At 41.8% G+C, this 19574-nt stretch overlaps 3 protein-coding genes across 5 annotated transcripts; all 3 read right to left on the bottom strand.

Moving 5' to 3' along the window:
- Positions 1-540: 540 nt before the first annotated feature.
- Positions 541-5502, bottom strand: zp3d.2 (zona pellucida glycoprotein 3d tandem duplicate 2). Of its 2 annotated transcripts, none has more exons than XM_086310088.1 (8): positions 4902-5502; positions 3231-3346; positions 3016-3119; positions 1935-2109; positions 1745-1850; positions 1160-1248; positions 1002-1075; positions 541-896 (listed from the first exon to the last, which is right to left on the bottom strand). In XM_086310088.1, exons 1-8 carry the CDS (start codon positions 5460-5462, stop codon positions 559-561), a joined length of 1563 nt encoding a protein of 520 aa, XP_086166214.1. In that variant the 5' UTR covers positions 5463-5502; the 3' UTR covers positions 541-558. The 2 variants fall into 2 exon arrangements, with proteins under 2 accessions (XP_086166214.1, XP_086166215.1); XM_086310089.1 differs by having other exon boundaries at positions 1160-1245.
- A 1636-nt stretch (positions 5503-7138) lies between these two features.
- On the bottom strand, positions 7139-10078 carry LOC147319746 (uncharacterized). The gene is made up of 3 exons (XM_086312489.1): positions 9365-10078; positions 8216-8335; positions 7139-8091 (listed from the first exon to the last, which is right to left on the bottom strand). The coding sequence occupies exons 1-3, from the start codon at positions 9414-9416 to the stop codon at positions 7886-7888; spliced, it is 378 nt and encodes a 125-aa protein (XP_086168615.1). The 5' UTR covers positions 9417-10078; the 3' UTR covers positions 7139-7885.
- Positions 10079-13401: 3323 nt separating this feature from the next.
- tektl1 (tektin like 1) lies at positions 13402-19035 on the bottom strand. Of its 2 annotated transcripts, XM_086312488.1 has the most exons (8): positions 18653-19033; positions 17061-17345; positions 16690-16794; positions 15375-15525; positions 14875-15041; positions 14695-14790; positions 14509-14622; positions 13402-13690 (listed from the first exon to the last, which is right to left on the bottom strand). In XM_086312488.1, the coding sequence occupies exons 1-8, from the start codon at positions 18980-18982 to the stop codon at positions 13493-13495; spliced, it is 1446 nt and encodes a 481-aa protein (XP_086168614.1). In that variant the 5' UTR covers positions 18983-19033; the 3' UTR covers positions 13402-13492. The 2 variants fall into 2 exon arrangements, with proteins under 2 accessions (XP_086168614.1, XP_086168613.1); XM_086312487.1 differs by having other exon boundaries at positions 14509-14790; positions 18653-19035.
- Between the last annotated feature and the right edge of the window lie 539 nt (positions 19036-19574).

The raw sequence follows: 19574 nt of genomic DNA, 5'->3' as shown, positions 1-19574 counted from the left end.
ACTTCACTACCAGCGCCTGAATTTTTACAGAAATAGAAATGATGACAAAATGCTCATTGAATTGAAATTAGTTGCATTCATATCTTCTCTTACTGTTGGAGAGATGATCCAGTGTGAGTCCTGCATTTCTTTCTCTCTGTGATTGAAGTCCAAATAATTATTGATAGTACAGAAATGTCTAAACTGAGTCACTGCACATTAAATTCACACTGACATGCTTTGACCTACACATCTGGTTCTCACATCTGGTCCTCACAAACGACAAGATGGCAGACCTGGAGCTTCACAATGAAGTTTATTTTCTATAGAACCTATGGGGGTGTCCACTTTCTCACCCATCGCTCAGTAAGTATGAGATTGAATTTCCAATAATCTTTATGTCATTGTTTATAGATTTAGTGATGCAAATCAAATAAAGGTAATCAATTTGCTCAGTATCAACAACAACTTTCTCAAACTTGTTTACCACAGAAAACATTTTTGCAAAAATATAAGTGGAATTAATTTGGTTTGAAATTAGAGACCCGGAGGAAGCTCGTCGCTGATCAAACTCCAGCTTTATTTGTCAAAATCAAATATTTCTTCAAATATCCGGCGGGGTTCTGCGATCACCTCCTCCACAGAAGCAGAGCCCTTCCCCTGCTTTTCCTCACCTTCCTCCTCAGTCCACATCACTCCACCACCTCCAAACGGCCACTCCAAATCCTTCACCGTTTTCTCCACCTTATCCATCGGAAGCGCTGCTGTCACCACCGGCTGTGACGTCCACCTCCACTCAGTCATGACTGACTCCGGTGCCGCTGTTGTTTTGGTGGAGATCGTGTTCCTCTTCAGGGAGCCGATGGCTTTCGCTTTAGGTTCTATGGTCCACGGCCGACTGCTGATTATTTGAGTCTCTGGAAAAGTTGAAAATGTTTTAATATTCAATCATTTAATTCCAGCAGAAAGCAAACAATTTTTTTTTTTTTTTTAAACAAAGAAAAGTTTAAGTGATGATTCACCATTGGATGCTGAAGAGCTACAGTTGGAGTCACAGCAGCTGCACACTGTGTCTGATCCATACAGCTCAGCCCATCTGCACAAAGCAGCAAAGACAACAGACGCTTTCAATATCATCATATCACAGCGTTTTTAAGAAGAGCTTCAGGGGAAATCTAACCTTCTGGCCTTTGTGTCGTAGTTGCAGGACTTGGCTGTGGGTGTAGGCACCGAACTGCTCACAGACATGATGCAGTGCATGTACAGCTGCTGCAGCAGATACAGAAAAAGCAAGTTTACTCTATTAGCTTTTAAATCGCTTTATTCAGTCAAACCACACTGACTCCCAGATATTCCCAAAAATGTTTTTTTTTTTTTTGTTTGTTTTGTTTTGTTTTTTAATATGGGGGCCAAATCTAACCCAATTTAATTTAAAAAGGGGTCAGCCATCCAAAACCACTGAATTTTTACAGTTACACATGCACAGGCTTAGCAAACAATTAATTTTGCATGAAGCAAATGATTAACAGTGAAAGATGTGGAGTAATTATAACAATGCGCCTGCATAAAGAAGCTCTTTGCTTGTTTTAAATATAAGACTTCTGCTTTACTCAAATTTTTAAATCAAGCGGGTAAAGGCACATGTCGAGATCTACTTACTTCTCAGTACACATGCAAGCCATCACTGATTTACGGCAAAGAACTTGGGATAAAATAAAGTACAAGAACATATGAAGCACATTAGTCTGGTGACACTTCGGCTGACCTGGCCCATCATTCCCTTGAACAGGAACGCATCCACAGAGAATCTCACAGCATCGTTTCTGTACGGGATGAACCTGGAGCGCCCGCCTTTGCTTTCAACCATACATCTTTATCAGAAAGAGAAAACAGCTGACCATGGCATGATTTTTTTTAATAATGCTTCAGCTTTTTTGACGTGTGACATTCATTACCCAAAGTTTCTCACAACAGGGAATCTAAGCGTGAATGTGTGGGACTTCTCTGGAGTGGCATAACACGAGTGGATGTACAGTCTCTCATCGTGGGACATGGGCAGGGCCTCGGCCTGAAAGTACATGGGCTTTCCGAGCACGTACTGATCTGATGGGGACAGCCTTTCCCATTTCGCTAAAAGGAAAATAGGACAGTAAATTAGCAGTAAAGCGACAGGAAAAGCACCTGCAAAGCTCACTCACACTTTAAAAACAAATCATTTTGATAGCAGTTGTGTGAAAGCAGCTTTGCAAAGTGCTCAAACTGCAAAAATTCACCTGAATATCGACGGAATATCTACTGGACAAAGTATTTTCCAGACAATCTGCAAAATCCTTGACGTGTCAGTTAGGAGTAAAGTTGGTGCCAAAAACAAAATATTAGTAGCAAAGAATGAATCTCTGAAGTCAGCTTGCTACATGATTAAAACCTTGTGTTCCCTGGATATCTTAGCTCATAAAGCATCAACATATTTATGAGGGTGACGTCACCATGGCGCCACCAAGCAGTTTGTTTGTTAGCAGCATGACTCAAATAGTTATGAACACATCTGGATGAAATGTGGCACCAACTTAAGAAATTAATGTTTCTATTCAGATCTGGATTCAATCACTATAGGGAGGATTTTTTATCTTTATGAAATACAACAAAACTGGACATTTAACTTGTGATCTTCATAAACACATATCAAATTGAAATAATTAAATGTTTGGTAATCTAAATAAAATACATCATTATTCCAGATATAAATGTCCTCCTGGATCCAAAGACTCATGATTAGTGTGGAGGTGTGTACTAGGATACTGTGCTTAAAGAACCAGTGACTCAGCAAAACCACACGAGTGATTTTGACATTAATCTGTTTCTAGCACCTGCACAGAGTTGCAAGCTTTGCATTTGTCACATTAACATCAAGGTCTTGCTTCTGAATGATATTGAAAAATGTTTATCAAAAATTAATTTAATTTGATAAACAAAGACCACCAAGAACCTCAGAAATCCACCGGGGTTTAATAACTGCACACATTTCTGTAGGTTTACCGTTTCGTGGCGTCAGACTGAATTTAGCTCCGTTCTTTACTCGTTTGAAGAGCCTGCGTATGGGCACCTTTGGTATGTAGCCAATTTTGTAGGTGTATTGGTACCTAAAAGGTTGTTAGCATTAAAAAAAAATAAATGGAAAAACAGCATTAATAAACAGTTTGTGTGTTATGAATAAGTTTCTGTCTGTCCTCAATTTAATCTTTTAAGCTCACCTGTTAAAATAACATGACACAGGTAGGTTGAAGGGCACCACTCGCCTGATTGGTCCTTTGAGTCTCGGTGGGTCGTAACGAAGTGTGTTTGAATAGACAACCTGGTTATCAATGATCTGCAACCAGAATTTTTATATTAACATTTAAATAAAACTTTGTCTACAGTTATGAGACAGGCTTTTATGGCTCAGCAGTGAGCTGAATGCCAACAGTGAATCACAGCAGGTGTAGACATAATCTTACTCAACATGTAATCCTAATCTTATGACTGAAGATTTAGTCAAAAAACTAAAATTCAAATATAAATTACTGCAGTACATGAAAATGTTATGGAAACATACATTTAAACTACTTTTATTGAAATATATCTATTGTTTTCTTATTTGTTCAATAGGAATATGAAATCTTACAGTAATGCTGACATCATCGGGTGTTTTGTGTCACCTGACCAAAACTCCAAACACTCAAAAAGGTTTATCTGACTGTGGTGTCCTACTACAGAGCCCCTTAGTGGACAAACGAGGGTATAAATATGTCCACATCTTTCCAGCACAGAAGATTTCTCTATGCAATCAGATGAATAGTGCAATACTTTGATTAATTTGTGTGACAGAAATAAGTGCATATACAGACCGGTCATTGAAGCTAGGAACAGGGGGGCAAAGACTTGTCCTCCAGCTCTCAGTAAATATTTGTGTCCTTATGTTCTGTTAATAAATTTGCATTCATTGTGACTTGTTTTGCGCTACATATTTAGCATTTTGTGTTTTATTTAAAGGCAGGTTTATTGATTAATAAGTCACTTGTTTAAGTTGGACTTTTGGCAGATTCTGTTCTGCATGGTTCTTGTAAAAAAAAACAAAAAAACAACAACAATCTCTTCCAGTATTTTTTCCCCATTTTGTGATCTTATTAAAGATGAATACACTTAAACAGCAGCACAAAATTCCTGCTCTGAACTAAAAAAATAATTTTACCCTGCCTGTGCTGTGCCAAGAAAAAGTCAGATATTGTTGAAATAGTATAATGGATGCTTCTGTATGCAACTCCAAAGATGGACATATTTATAGCTCATCTATAATTTTTCTTTTTCATATTTTCTGTGTGTGTGTGTGTGTGTGTGTGTGTGTGTGTGTGTGTGTGTGTGTGTGTGTGTGTGTATAACAGTAACCCCTGTGAGCCAAAGGTCCAGTTTAACAGTTTCCCCCCGACTCTTGGCTCGGTGTGACGTCATAAAGTTAGTTCCTCTGGCAGTGAGTACAGAAAACCAATCGCTTCCTGATCAAGCCTACATTTGCCAGGGGGAACCAATCAGAAGCAAGCTTTTTTTAAAGTGAGGTGAGGCATCTTGCTCCAGACAGAGGGTGAACTTGGGGCTGTAGGCCCGGTAATCGGTAAAATTAAACAAATCAAGCAAAGCTACTCTAGTGAGTCCAAGAAATAAGTAGTACCAGGCCCAGTTTAACCTACTGGAGCAAAGCCTGGCATATAACTGACATGTTCACCGTTTTAGATGTCGTCATTGGTGTAACAGTTCTGTGTCCACTGTAACCCACTAAAGACGCAAAACAAAGCTGTCTTTTTTAACTGGTTAATCATCTCGGACAAGAACAGAAAATCAGTATAATTCCGTTTTTAATTCTCTGGGGTCCTTTCTTGCCTGAGACTTACCGTGCGCTTGGTTCCACACATACCGAGGCCATACTCAAAATAAAAGTAATCCCTCGTGGATTTGCTGGCTGTGCACGTGCCCAGCTTGAGCTGAGACCGGGCTTCACCCGTTCCCAGAAGGCTCCTCTCCACCTGGACTTGCATCTTTGTCCGCTTACACGTAGTCTTCACGGAAACATCCGAGACGCTGGGCGGAGTGGATTTGGGCGGAATAGGGAGCAGGATGTCCCGGACGCGCTCGGGCAGAGGCTCCACTCCCGTGCCCCTGAGCGGAGAGAAGTACTCCTTATCCACCAGCGGCACTTGAGAGTCCAGAAACACCGGGAGGTGGAGGTACGGCGGCGAAAGGAGAGTCGGCGTTTCTCTCCGGGGAACTTTTCTCATCACCTGCGCTGTCTGCTCCGAAGGCCGAGGGGCCGCTGTCCCCGCTTCAGTGGACGCAAACACGGGCAGCAAGAGAAGGAAAGGTAGGTAAAGCATGCCCGGAAATCCCAGTGACATACAACAAAGTGTCCGAAAGGGCGGAAGGTTGGCTGTCACGGCTGATGATGCTCTCCTCATGTGGAGGTAAATTAACAACACCTGGCGCAGATGGACAGCAAAGGGCGCCACTCACCGGCTGTTTGAAGTAAAAACAACGTTTTGATGTTTTCCAGGAGGATCACCTGACCTCCCCCAGAATCAGCTGCTTTTTCATAGTTAATTAAAACGCGCAATCTCTCATACTATGAAAGATTTCCCAGTTACAGGCTCTGTTAGTACAGAAGGTTGCGTTGACATTTTGTGCTTTTACATTTGCTTTATTTTTCCAGCATTTTTTTTTTGTCTTTCAGAAGTACAGAAGAAGACAAATATATTCAGTTTTCAGGGCAGAAAACAGCATGATTTTTGTTATTGAGCATCTGGTCATGGGATCAGCATCTCATCATGAAACATATATTTTCAATGCAAAATGCCACCAATTGAATGTCTATGATACAGAGGAACAGGAACAATTGGTACCCTGGATGTTTAGTCTATGCCTACATTTTGGTGCCAGGCTGTGACTCGTCACTGTTTGTGTTCTAAAAGGAGTGAAAAGATTCACCATCTGGTGACAGATGTTCTTATCCTGACTGTTTCAATAACAGGAATCGATTCAATCTGAATAAAAAACCTTTACACTTCTACAGGTTGCATGCTTTGTAAAACCAACACATTTAACTCAATGGACCTCCAAAACACCTGCTGATATATACAAAGGACTGTTAAAGAAAGGCAGTAGTGATGTGCGGTACCACTGATTTCCTTTCCGTCGAGTCGTATCGACGATACTGATCCGATACCAATACTCTCTACAAAAACTTAATGTTTCATTGTATTTCATAATACAATATATAATTGTATTATGTAGTCGTAATAATATAACTTCATAATGATTACAGGACATCAGACTACTTGTTCATATTGCTTAATAATGTAGAATTATCATGTAGAAATTAAAAACAAAACTGAAGTTTTGCACTATTTGAACACGTTGCCTGCCTGCAGCACTAAAGGACTCCGCGAAATTCATCTGTCTCCCCTAGCAGCACCTGTCCCTCTCCTCCTCTTCAGTTCGCCTCAACATACGCTCGTCATATTCTGTGATATGATTTACTCTGAGGTGTTTGACAGGTTAGTGGTGTTGACACAGCACCTCACTGTCTTGCCACATGTATCGCAAACCACGTCTCGGCCGTTTGTGGAGGTAAAATACGTCCACACATGACTCCGTTCACGCTCAGCCATTGTTGTGAGTGCCCACGCCAGGGGCTGCCACACATTTATACATTTATATTTCGCATATGACTGTGAAAGGCGTAAGAGGAAGTAGTTCCTTCCAATTTAGACGATCAGAATGATATAGTTTCTTTCCACTGTGTTCCTGTTAATGAAAAACTACAAATTTACCCCAAAGTACTAAAATATCGATATTTTAATATGAGAATCGATTCTAGAATATAAATTACTGGTATCGGAAGAATCTGCACACCACTAAAAGGCAGTCATATCAGTATTTTAGAATGTTTCCATCCTGCTCGTCAGAAACTTCAGGTCATGAAATAAATGCACAGAACAAAGATTTTAAAATGAAAATATCCGCAGGTGAATTCATGCCTCAGATTAATACACTGTAACTGGTTAATGCAGGTAAATTGTTACGATATAAATATGCATATGAACTAAATGTGCAGAGGCTAAAGAAAGCCTGTTTCACTGTGATTGGTTTGTATCCAGAAACACAGACACATCATAAAAATGAGCAAAAATTAATGAAGACAAAATATTATAAATGGACTCAAACCTTCAAGACCTGCATATACTGAACGACAAAACGTTTTTTTTAATTTTGTGAGATTTTTGGATCCAACAGAAAATTTACCAGGACATTGTTTGTTTTAAACGTTGTACTTTTTCATGTGTGTCTGTGTGAATTTGGATATTACAGGATGGCTGCTGTGTTGCCTGGGATTACTCCTTATCCCCTACCCATCCCTGTTGCTGGTCACGTGCTCTATAATGTTGTACTGTGGACATTTCTGTGCTTTCTGTGCAGAGGAGTTTTTTTGTTTCCTGTTCTCATGCTGTCCTCCTATAGGAGCCCAGCATGAGTAGAGGTCTCTTTTTTTCCTCTTGTACTTTCCCATTGTAGTGGACATTTCAGTGGTTTTTCTGTAATGCAACCGTTCTCTGACTTGTATCCCCATGTGATGTCTGTGTAGTGTGTGTAAGGTCGGGGGCGGGTTCATTCCACTGCAGGGCAACCTGCCACTGCATGTTGCGAATAAAATTTGAACTTGAACTTGAACTACACTGGTGCGCTTGCCTTATTGTTACCGATTTACTGTTAGAGTAAAAATAAATAAATATAGTGTTTTAAAAAAGTTTAGTACAGCTTTTGTCCATTAGAGGGCGGAAATAGGAACTCTATCTCTGCCGAACTGCTTTATATCGTTGACTATTCACCAAACGGAGTACAGAGTTAGAAGTGTGAATAATGTCCCAATCCAGTAGGGGGCAGCAGATGTAGCAGCGCCATTACACAAGTGAGTGTTGCAGCATTCATTGGTGAAGGTGAAGTTGAGTCCCAGCGCGTATTTTTCACCCGTGATTCCGCACAGGGAGGGCAGGACGCAGCTCTTCTCGTACAAAACCACACGGAAGTCCCCTGAAAGAAAGAAGCAAATCACACTGACACACTCCTCCCCGAGCCGGGCGCTGACCTTTCTCGCTTCTTTTTCTCAGTTTTGATTCATTTAAATTTGACTTTCAGTGACTCGAGTTGAACTCACCTTTCTCACCCACGGCTCGGCTGGACAGGCAGAGCTGCCCAGGTGGACACTTCAGGGGGAATCTGATGCAGTCCAGAGGGGAGATGGTGGGGAACACACAGGTGTAACAGAAGAGGGGAACTGAAGTACAGATGTGAGTTTTGCATGTGAGCCACAGTAAAAAAAGTCAACTGAATCATAATAATCACAAAATACAAGGATGGTAAAAACGGATGTCTTTTAAACTGCTTTTAAAAATGTACTTCAAAATGATTAATCACCGAGATTAATCAGTGGTTAGAATATTTATTTGTTGCAGCCCTAATATGATGAAACACACTGCTTTCTCTTTACCACTAACACGAATGTTAACCACTTCTTCTTTCAGCTGCTTCCTTTAGAGGTCACCATCTGCAGATCCTCCTCCACTACATCACGCATCTCCTGCCTGGTATTAAACATCCTTTCTAAAACATATCCACCATCCCTTCTCTGCGCATGTCCAAACAAACTCAGGCTCGCCTCTTCTGATATATTAGCTTCTAATCCTGTCCGGTCACTCTCAGTGAAATCCTGCCTCGTGTTGTTTTATCAGTGCCACAGTCTCCAAACCATACGTCACAGCAGGTCTCACTACCGTCTTATAAACCTTCCCTTTTACTCTCACATGTATCCTTCTGTCTCACCTCCACCCACTCCACCCTGCGTGCACTCTCTTGTGCACTGTCTGTTAGCCTCAGCTATTTAAACTCTTCTATGTTAACTACCTCTGATTGCTAATGCACTTGGATATTTCTTATGGAACGGCATCATGTGACACAAAGAGGTTTTTTATATGTACAAGTAATACAAAGATCAAACATATTCATTACTAAACAAAAATGTTTCTGTATTTTAAAATAATTTTATTTAGGCAGTTTTATAAGGTGTAATGGTTCCAGTTTCCCAGTTACATCTTTCTTCATCTCACATTAAAGCTACTTAAATAGTTCTTTTCCAAAAATTTCATACATCAAACAATGAGGGGAAAATAATAGATCTTAATTATGCAAGAAAATAAGGTTTTTTATATTAATGTTAACCTTGGAGTTTTCTGTCTGCTATAGCTGCATGGATTGTGCCTTTAAACACACGAGCAGAAGCATGCACACACCGTCTTTGCTGACTTACCCACAGCTGGAAGTAAACACAGGAGAAGCAGAGAGCCAAGCAGCTTCGACATCACTGATGTTTCTGTCTCACCAGGAGAAAATCCTCCTGCCGGTCGACGCTTCAGCTCTTAAAGGCGTTTCTTTCAGAATATTTTCTAGAATGAATCCGCTGTTTTCATCTTGAATTCAAGAAATCAAGTTGTTTTTTGTTTGTTCTTTTAATTTAAAGCTAAAGTTTTACAAACTAGCTTCACGCAGACGGAGCAGCCACAGAGATCTGAAGGTAAATCTCTTACTGGTTTCTCTTAATATTCCCTTAATCAACTCTGGGAGAATCTCCCACCCCACTCCTTATGATTAAATTAGACTGTTAGACTTCTGTTCGAAGCCATGGCTGCTTAGAAAAGGTCCATTCAGACTTAAGATAATCAACGGGGCTTTATGAAGAAAATCCACATCTGTGTAGCTTAAAATGTGGAAAAAGTGGAAAGTATTAAGCTTTCTTGAGGTTTTTTTTCTAAAGAATGATGTGACATGTGTCTGTACTGAGGTGAAGCAGGGCAGGTTTATTAAATCACATCTCATCTCCTAATGAAAGACGTTGAGTTTGGTGGGAGGGATGTCAAGTGACCTGCAGTCCCATGACGAGAAAAGTGATTAGAAGCAATGAACAGTCCCACAGTTTCAAACTGAACACAGGGTGATTTCATGTTTTTTCACAGTAAGATTTGTTCATAGTGTTTGCATTGAGATAATCTGCAGTATATGATTATTGTGTTCAAGTTCAAGTTCAAGTTCAACTTTATTGTCACTTCAACCATATACAGTTTAAAAATACACAGTGAGGCGAAACAACGTTCCTCCAGGAACCAAGGTGCTACAAGACAAGTTAGTGCAAAAAAAATAATAATATATAATATATCTAGTAATAATATTGTGCAAAAGAGCATTTACAGGTTGGTGTGTGCGATGGTTTGGTGGTGTAGGTCAGTGTGTTTGCGCTTTGTGTTGGTTAGTCAGTCCAGTCTCAATGTTTTGAGGTATTTGAGTTAAGCTGAGTGATAATGTTAGTGTATGTGTGTGTGTGCGTGTTTATCAGTCAGTCCCTTTTTGCTGAGGAGACGGATGGCTTGTGGAAAAAAGCTGTTGCACAGTCTGGATGTGCGTGCCCGAATGCTTCGGTACCTTTTTCCAGATGGCAGGAGTGTAAAGAGTGTGTGAGAGGGGTGTGTCCGATCAGCCACAATGCTGGTGGCTTTGCGAATGCAGCGTGTGGTGTAGATGTCCTCAATAGAGGGTAGAGAGACCCCGATGATCTTCTCTGCTGTTCCCACTATCCGCTGTAGGGTCTTGCGGTCTGATATGGCACAGCTCCCAAACCAGACAGTGATGCAGCCGCTCAGGATGCTCTCAATAGTTCCTCTATAGAAGGTGGTCAGGATCGGTGGTGGAAGCCGGGCCTTTCTCAGTCTTCTCAGAAAGAAGAGACGCTGTTGGGCTTTCTTGTGCAGGGAGCTGGTGTTGAGGGACCAGCCGAGGTCCTTCTCCAGGTGTACGCCCAGGAATTTGGTGCTGTCAACGATCTCCACAGAGGAGCCGTTGATGCTCAGCGGTGAGTGGTCGCCTCGTGTCCTCCTAAAGTCAACAACCATCTCTTTTGTCTTGTCAACATTCAGAGACAGGTTGTTGTCCTTACACCAGTCCGTTAGTCTCTGCACTTCCTCTCTGTACGCTGACTCGTCGTTCTTGCTAATGAGACCCACCACGGTCGTGTCATCAGCGAATTTAATGATGTGATTTGAACTGTGTGTTGCTACACAGTCATGAGTCAGCAGTGTGAACAGCAGAGGACTGAGCACACAGCCTTGTGGGGCCCCAGTGCTCAGTGTGGTGGTGCTGGAGGTGCAGTTCCCGATCCGTACTGACTGAGGCCTTCCGGTCAGAAAGTCCAGGATCCAGTTGCAGAGGGAGGTGTTCAGGCCTAACAGGCTCAGCTTTCCGATCAGTTGTTGGGGGATGATCGTGTTAAATGCTGAGCTGAAATCTATGTACAGCATTCGGACGTGTGAGTCCTTCTTGTCCAAGTGTGTCAGGGCAAGATGGAGTGCAGTGGAGATGGCGTCGTCCGTTGAGCGGTTATGGCGGTATGCAAATTGCATTGGGTCCAGTGAGGGGGGCAGCAGGGTCTTGATGTGTCTCATGACGAGCCGTTCGAAGCACTTCATGATGGTGGGTGTAAGTGCGATAGGGCGGTAGTCATTGTGTGTTAGATAAGATAATTGAATTACTCCATCTCTGGATACTTTTTCCTATTTCTGTTTTTCAGGCATACAAAAAGTCATTCTTTCCATTGTTGTTATTATTGTTATTTCAATAACAGATAGCCTAATTAGATCAGAATGAAAGTGTGTGTGTGTCTGTGGAGTGATACGCTGTCTTGAGAGAAACCCACAGAATTATACTGGTTTCAAACCCAGAGCTGAATTCTGTGGAGCTGCTGAAGATTTCATCCTAACAGCACAGGCGTTAAACTCTCCAGTGAGAGAAGGCAGCTCAAACAAAGCTCTCTTTTTTTATTTCATCTCTCCTACTGTACATCACAATTTCATTGCACATGTACAATGACAATAAAGGCTATTCTATTCTATCAGGCCAGACTGCAGAATAACAGCCTGCAGTATTTAGCATGCGATTCCTAAATGCTGCAGTTCTTTGAGTGTCCACTTGATGATAGCTCCAGATGCCTGTTGGTGCAAACAACAAACAGACATACCCCATGGTCTTTGATTTTGTATTTTAAGTGTCAAAGATGGTGTTTTGCTTCTCCCACCCCAACCAATCACAGCAGATGGCCCCGCCCCTCCCTGAGCCTGGTTCTGCCGGAGGTTTCTTCCTGTTAAAAGGGAGTTTTTACTTCCCACTGTCACCAAAGTGCTTGCTCATAGGGGGTCATATGATTGTTGGGCTTTTCTCTGTATCTACTGTACAATATAAAGCACCTTGAGGCGACTTTTGTTGTGATTTGGCGCTATATAAATAAAATTGAATTGAATTGAATTGAATCGAACAGTGCTCATTTTTTTGGAGCCAGAAGTTGTCGTATTTAACAAGATGATGCAGTATGAGGCTATCAGCTCAGAGTTTGGTTAGAATATCCATCCACAGATCAGACGGCTCAGACACACTAGAATTTAAATCTGGAGAACAGGATTTTTGGATGGGCTGTACCAACAGAAGAGTCTGAGATTAACATGAAAAGTTATAATAATACTTCTTGGTGTAAAAAACTATCTCATCATCTGCATGATGGTGATATGCAAATGATGATCAAGTCAAAACTCTAAACTGTATGCCTGTGATCGTTGGACCCTCAGGCAGCCCTGCATTAAAAACCAACATGATTCAGTCATGGAAACAACTGCATGGACTCAGCAACATTTCCAGAAATCACAGTCTTTGAACACAGCTCTCTGCGCCATCCCCAAAAGCAGGGTAACGCACAACCATGCAAAGAACTTCTCTGGGGAAAAAGCTCGTTAAAAGGCAAAGTGGAAAATTGTTCTGTGGACAAATTGAAATCTGAAATTCTTACTGGAAAACATGGACGCTGTGTCCTCCAGACTGAGGACGAGAGGGACAATCTGACTTATTATCAGAACTCAGTGCTGGAGTGGCCAGCTTGCATTCCAGACTTTTCATCAACAGAAAACCTTTGAAGCATCATGAAACAAGAAATATAACTGGTCCAGCAGCTGCTCTCCCCAGACCCTGGACATTTAGGGACTGGATATAAAAGAAGAGGGGCCACAGGACACTGCCACACAATCTGTCCCAACTTTTTTGAGACGTGTTGCCACATCAAATTCAAAATGAGCTAATATTTCCAAAATTGTATATTTTCTAAGTTGAAACATGTAATGTTTTGGTTTGTGAATAAAATGTGTTTTTTCTGAAATTTGCAGATCACTTGTGTATTAAATATCTATGATGATGCAATACAGTTCAACTAAAACTAAACAGCTTAGGAAAAACATAAATAAGCCAAAGAAACAAGACTGTGCATGAACATTTTACCTTAAAGTGCATTTTCAAGCTGTTCTAATGTTCTTTAACCTGTAAATAGTTCCCCTCATTAACTAAATTAGCATCACAGCGCCCCTTGCTGGAGGAAAGCGGGCATGGCTCGCTTGTCGACCTGCTGACGCCTCATGCGGACCACAGCTGCGTCCACCTGAGCTGCAGCTCTCTTGCCCTGCAGGTCATCCAGCAGCTGCAGACATGTGTGCTCCAGCTTCCCCAGCTCACCCTCAGAGGACTTAAGACATCGTCTGAGCGCTGCACCGCTCTGAGAGACACACAGGAAACACATTTCAAAATGATTTTGTTTGTCTGAGGAAAAATGAGAGGTTAGAGGGATAAACCACTTTGCTTTTTTAATACAAGTGAACACCAGCCACTGTACTCCATAATGATAATGATACGAATCCTGGTAAATGTTCAGTTTGTGTTCATTTTTAGCCGTATCTGACATGCAAAGCATTATTAAGCATAATTTTAAAGACTGAGCTGAAGAGTGAGACGGTGCTTCACGCCTATCGTTCTGCTTTGAGGTCACAATTTATTTTTGCAAACCATAAAATGCATGAGGCAGAATTTAGAAACAAGTCTCAGCTTCAGTTTCTGCAGACAAACTTCATGCAGATTAGTTTCTGCAGAGTTCAAGTGCAAACTAACATCACCCCAGAGCATTCAGCTCACCCTGTATTTGGATTTTTTTTTTCTTTGTACAAATGTGTATTAAATATTTATCCATCAGTAATCAGTAAAGTTATTAAATGTTACCAGAATATAAAAAAGAAAACATGAGTGGAAATATTAAAGCTGCAGATTAATTATGTTCAATTTATCACTGGTTCAGTTTGCATGTGAAAGGCACCGTCCATGTTGACACACCTGCAGCAGAGTCTGTTAGCTTAGTCGTTTCAGCACAAAAGGTCCAGCTGGCTTAGAGTACACTCCCAGCTTAGCATCACAGTGCAAACACACACATGTAACCTCAGCAGTCAGAGACTCAGATACCTGACATCAGGACGAGGTAAAGGCCAAAACACACTTCATGAAGTATGATAATGAATGTGCCAGCCGAAAGCGTGTCGGACGCACCTGAATGAGCTGAGCAGCTTCAGGTAACTGTGTCCCCGGGTGTCTCTGATAAACTTTCACCAGAGGCCTGTTGAGCTTCTCTCTGGACAGAAGATCACTGCTGTACTCTGGACCCTGTGAGCAGGACAGCGTGAGCCAAACGTTTTCATGAAATCTCAAATAAACACGCTCCACACGCTCTCTGACCTGTGCTCTGCCGTGGCTGTGACGAATGCAGTTGATCTCCCTCTGCTTACGAAACATGGCCTGCCGGGTGGCTGCAGACGTCAGCGCCAGATTTTGCTACAGAAGACAGAATGATAGTTAAGTATGTGTTATTACTTTAATACAAAAATGCACTTCTGCATTAATTCAGGATCTTTTTACCTGCAGAGTGACTGTCTCTGCAATTTTTTTCACCAGGCCGTCGTTGACAGCGCAATGAGCAGCTTTCTGCCTGCTGATGGCGCTGGTTAGCGTCCGTCTGATGGTTTCTCTCAGTAGCTGCGACTGGTTGACCCTCAGGGAGGACGACTCTAAAGCCTTTTTACACTCTGCAAGAGAAGCAGGGGATATCCTATCTGTCAATTTTAATCCTGAGGACACAGGAGATCTGTTTTAAGATGATCTGCTCTTTCTCTGAGTGTCAGCAGGGACACTGGCTGTGTAGATTAGTGACCACACACAAAGCAACTAATTCGTTTAATTAAAGTTCTGGAGTTTATACTTCTCTGTTTTTAGGATCTTGTTTTGAAAATATATAATTTATGTGTGGTGTAAAAACTGTGCTGTTGTTTTTCTCACTTGTTTCATTGATATTTGGGCAAAATCTGCTCTTATTTCTTATAAAATTTCTTAACGAGAGCTTCTCCTTGTCCTGAGTGTACCTGGAGTAAAGGGGCTGATGGGGTCTGTTTTGATAAAGGTCTGAGGTGCAGAGTCATGTCCTCCAGCAGAGCCACTGAGAGGGAGCAGTTCCAGTACTCGAGCCCTCTCACTGGCACAGTCCAGCAGCTGTCTGCTGCTCTCACCCAGGGCCTTAAAGAAGAAGGCAGGAAATAATGCATTAGGACAGCAGCTGGCAGACAAATATATAGGTACGGGTTACTTTGCAGAGAGAAAAATGTGGTAAAAAATAACAATAAAAAGTTTCATAAAATAAAATATGTGAGATTTACAAGTGGGGGGGTTTTTTCGACTGAAAATGCAAACCACAAACCAATCGGTTATTTCACAGTGGCTACATGTATCTTTCTGTACAGTCTATGTACATTATTCAGTTATACTCTCTGTTCAGTGCGCTTAGCCAATGCTTGACAACAAACAGCCCATCCAGTTCAGGGGCATTCGGGCCTTTAGCTTATCCCAGCATCCCAGCTCATAAGGCAAATGGTGGACTAGACCCTGAACAACATGTCCCCGTCTATCACAGGGCCAACACAGAAAGACCTTCATTCAAGCTCACATTCACACATACAGCCTATTCAGAGTCAACAAGCAGTTCTGCTGTGGGGAAAAGCTGCAGCAGCCTAAAGAAACCCATGCAGGCAATCTTTCAATTCTTCATTCAGCTGGTCGAGGCATCAACAGCCTGGATACGCAGCAGAGTTTCAGTAACCCAGTAAACATAAAGATGTTAAGTTTAGCAACCTCAAAGATATATGCTACATGGCTGTTACTTCCTGTTACTCATCCCCTGAAATGCCTGAGCTTTAACTTAAAGGAACAGTTCACCTCAAAAGTGAATTTACATATGTTTCCTCTGGCCTGTAGTTCTAACCAACAAGACTGGACAACTGACTCTAAAACAGACACATCACCGTACCATCTTATCAGTGGGTCTATGCCTTTTCTTGAATATAATGCAACCTAATGGCACTCGCCTTTTGGTCTTCAAAGAACCAAAACAAAGGAACTACTTTTTTTCTACTATCTACATCCACCAAACTTCTAGTCACAAAACTGCTCACAAGTTTTTTGGATTTTTAAATGTGTTAAATTTAAGAGAATTCACTCGTCTCACATCGGAACAGTTTAGGTGGATAAACTGTCCCTATAAATCCAGCAACAACAAAATCTAAAGAAGAAGGGTGGAGGTTAGTGATACCTGAGCATTGTTGTTTTTCTAACCTCTCTCATGCCTGTGAGGGTAGAGTAGAGGGAAAACAAGTCAAGCGATGAAGACAGAGGACTGTAAATCACCTGAAGCTGGCTCAGTGTGGTTTTCAGTGTTCCCTCCAGATCCTGTTTCAGCTCAGCCAGCTCTCTCCTCTCCCACAGCAGCAAGTAATCAGCACCATCTCTCTCCTGCAAAGGGGCAGACCTGTCAGGGCCTCAGTCTACAGCTCTGAACTTCATCAAATAATCCTTGGTGCTGGATTAACTCTCAGTGACACTGGAGGTAATAAAGATTTAATGCTGTATGTGTGTGAGGCAAGCAGGCAAGTTTTTGCACTTGAAATCCTGAAAATGATCCTGAGGTGCCGGGCAGAAAATACTTCACCACGGTTGAGCATCTTTAACACCAAAGTAGACAGAAGAATTTCAGCATTTTAAGTGTTGTGTAAGCTTGCCGTCTCAGTGGTGGATGGCCTCCTGGTTCTCCCCTCCGAGCTCTTCTGGTTGATGGTCAGATTGGTCCTAAGACTGCGCAGCATCCTCTCCAGATGTCCTCGCTCTCTCTCCAGCTTGACACCTTCCTCGGTCACTCTGCCAGCCTGCCTGCGCAGCTGGACCTCCACCTCCCGAACTCTGCGCATGTAGTCAGCAACTACAGCAACACTGGCTCCGGCACACTGCTCACGCAGGCTGGAAGGTGGGAACGGGGCCACAGGTGTCCTCTGAGAGCCACCAGGGAACTTTAAAAAAAGCTCAATGTCTGAGTCCAATACTCAAAAACATCAGTCAACTTAAAAATGTAGAAGATGAAAATCTAAATAAAAACAAGTGAAGGCTTTTAATATAGAAAGAGTTCGAAAATAAAGGTGTTTTAAGTCTTAAAATGTCTCAGAGATGAGAGTCTTAAATGAATTTAGCTCTGCCTCTACCAACAAGTGTAAAATATTGCTGATTTATAAAGCTGTACTTTCCTCCGTGGGCTTTTCATTGCTCTGCAGTGTTCTGTAAAGAATGTTTCAGTCTGTTTATCTCCTAAAACATCTCATCCTGGCTCCCTACGAGCTGAGATTCCAACCTTTTCAGGCTCATACCCCATAAATTTAACGTCTGCATGCCACTGGACTGGAGTACTGTTGAGCTCACAATGCCCAACACCACAGGATGAGGGCATGGATAGGGTGAGCAGTGGAATGTAGTAGTAGCAGCAGTTTAGTAGATTTACTTAAATACTTTGCTGATTCAGTTTTAATAGACTTTGTTTAAGTATTTCTCTGTGATTCTGTTTTTTAGATGCTTGAATCCAGGAAGAAAATACTCCACATCTGTGTGCACCACACCATTATTTTTGCTTTGCAGATTTTAAATCTATGAATATGTATAATGCTGTATTAAATAAAGCTATTCAGGGGTATAAGTAATTAAAATCACCTCCAGTGTGTTAATGCATTATGAGTAATTTTAATTTAGGTACTTTTAGTATATTTAGATGCTAAAACAGTTGCTCGTGCTGGGTTATGACATAATTAAAAAGACTGATTAAGTCTTTTATTCTATCTTAGTTATTCTGGTCTGTTATCACATTGGATGTTGTATGCATGTGTATATGTATACATGTATTTATGTCCACGTGCATACCTGTGTGTGTCTATACGTATATGCATGTATGTGTACATATATACTTGTATAGACAAGTGTATTTAAGAGTCTGCTTATGTGTATATATATGGATTTTTTGGATCTTCTTTACCTCCTTTATCTTAATTCCTCTTTTTTTTTTTAATTCCACGTCCCTCTGTTCAGCACTCTGGCCGATACTTGATGTCTTTTAAATTTGCTCTACAAATAAAGCTGCCTTGACTTAATTACAGAGCAAAACAGTTATTCATTATTATTCAATATGAAATGAAGTTTAAACTCTTGTGCAGTTTTCATATGGATTCCTGTAACTGTGAACGCTAGTTTAGAATAGTTTACATATATTTACTTTTAAAATCTATAACTTCAGGCTTTCACACCACCCTGGCACACTGTGGATCGTTTGTCTCACCATGGCTCCTGCACTTTGGCGTCTTGATATCTTCTGGTTGCAGACGCAGTCACGACTCCTCGGTCTGCACGCCTCCGCTCTTATCTTATCTCTGGCTGTGACTTCCGCTGTGCCGTCTGAGCGCTTTAGGCTTACTCCTGCAGCGGCGCTGCTGCTGCCGCTCCGGGGCTGGCTGCACGCAGCGGGCTGCCCGGCTCGAGTCTGCCGGACCAGGCGCTCAGCACGCCGAATGGAGCGGACCGTACCCTCGCGCCAGGACTGCGGTCCGATGGTAACAGAGCCGAGGGGAACCGACTGAACCTGCATCACTATGCTATGAACTGGCCTCATCTGTGACTGCTACCAAGTATCCAGGGTGAAAACTTTGTGTCATCTCCATAGCAACAGTAGCTAAAGTAACTAGAAACTCCAAGCTGTTTGGTGATTGGAGAGAAAATGGAACAGAGGACACGCAGCACTCAGTGTGATCTCCCCCTTAAACTTTCACAGAAACTCTTAAATGACTGTGAAACACAGCTGTGGCGCATCAGTGCTCCTCTCTACTTCGTATCTGGTTCTTTAAAGGAAGGCGAGGACTGATAGAAGACAGTTTACTTAAAAACAAGACAAAACTATAAGAGATGTGAGAATTCTGCAACAGGTGGGGATGGAAGTCTACAGCTTTAAGGCTCATGCTTTTAAAGCTTCAGGAGGAGGAAGTCAGGAGCTCTGTGAATGTGCGTGTTTTTAAATATAAAATCTGACTGAAATTAAAATTTAACTTAGACAGTGCTTTAAACCTGCGTTCTCTATAATGACCAGCAGGGGTCGACTCCCTGAAGTCTCATCTACATCAGAGTAAAGTGGAAAATAAAGCAGTCTGCTTTAGCTTGTGCGACTTTGTGACTGACAGCACTGAATCACTCCTGCTGTATTACTGTAA

This window comes from Aulonocara sp. 'chitande type north' Nkhata Bay, linkage group LG11 (genome assembly GCF_057382095.1).
Source record: "Aulonocara sp. 'chitande type north' Nkhata Bay isolate Kocher_YH1m ecotype deep benthic linkage group LG11, A_spYH_male_GT1.1, whole genome shotgun sequence".
Lineage (NCBI taxonomy): Eukaryota > Metazoa > Chordata > Actinopteri > Cichliformes > Cichlidae > Aulonocara > Aulonocara sp. 'chitande type north' Nkhata Bay.
Note: the sequence above shows the minus strand (reverse complement) of the source record. Positions and strands in the feature narration are given on the sequence as shown.

Excerpts from the sequence above, each read along its gene's own strand:
- zp3d.2 (XM_086310088.1), bottom strand. The coding sequence starts at position 5,462 with ATGAGGAGAGCATCATCAGCCGTGACAGCCAACCTTCCGCCCTTTCGG. Across the intron at positions 3,347-4,901 it reads TGTGTGGAACCAAGCGCACG|ATCATTGATAACCAGGTTGT; the intron begins GTAAGTCTCAGG and ends TTCTGGTTGCAG. Across the intron at positions 1,851-1,934 it reads CCTGTTGTGAGAAACTTTGG|ATGTATGGTTGAAAGCAAAG; the intron begins GTAATGAATGTC and ends TTTCTGATAAAG.
- LOC147319746 (XM_086312489.1), bottom strand. The coding sequence starts at position 9,416 with ATGTCGAAGCTGCTTGGCTCTCTGCTTCTCCTGTGTTTACTTCCAGCT. Across the intron at positions 8,336-9,364 it reads GTGTTTACTTCCAGCTGTGG|TTCCCCTCTTCTGTTACACC; the intron begins GTAAGTCAGCAA and ends TCTGTACTTCAG. Across the intron at positions 8,092-8,215 it reads CCGAGCCGTGGGTGAGAAAG|GGGACTTCCGTGTGGTTTTG; the intron begins GTGAGTTCAACT and ends TCTTTCTTTCAG.
- tektl1 (XM_086312487.1), bottom strand. The coding sequence starts at position 18,982 with ATGAGGCCAGTTCATAGCATAGTGATGCAGGTTCAGTCGGTTCCCCTC. Across the intron at positions 16,795-17,060 it reads GGCCATCCACCACTGAGACG|GAGAGAGATGGTGCTGATTA; the intron begins GCAAGCTTACAC and ends GCCCCTTTGCAG. Across the intron at positions 13,691-14,508 it reads AAGCTGCTCAGCTCATTCAG|AGCGGTGCAGCGCTCAGACG; the intron begins GTGCGTCCGACA and ends TGTGTCTCTCAG.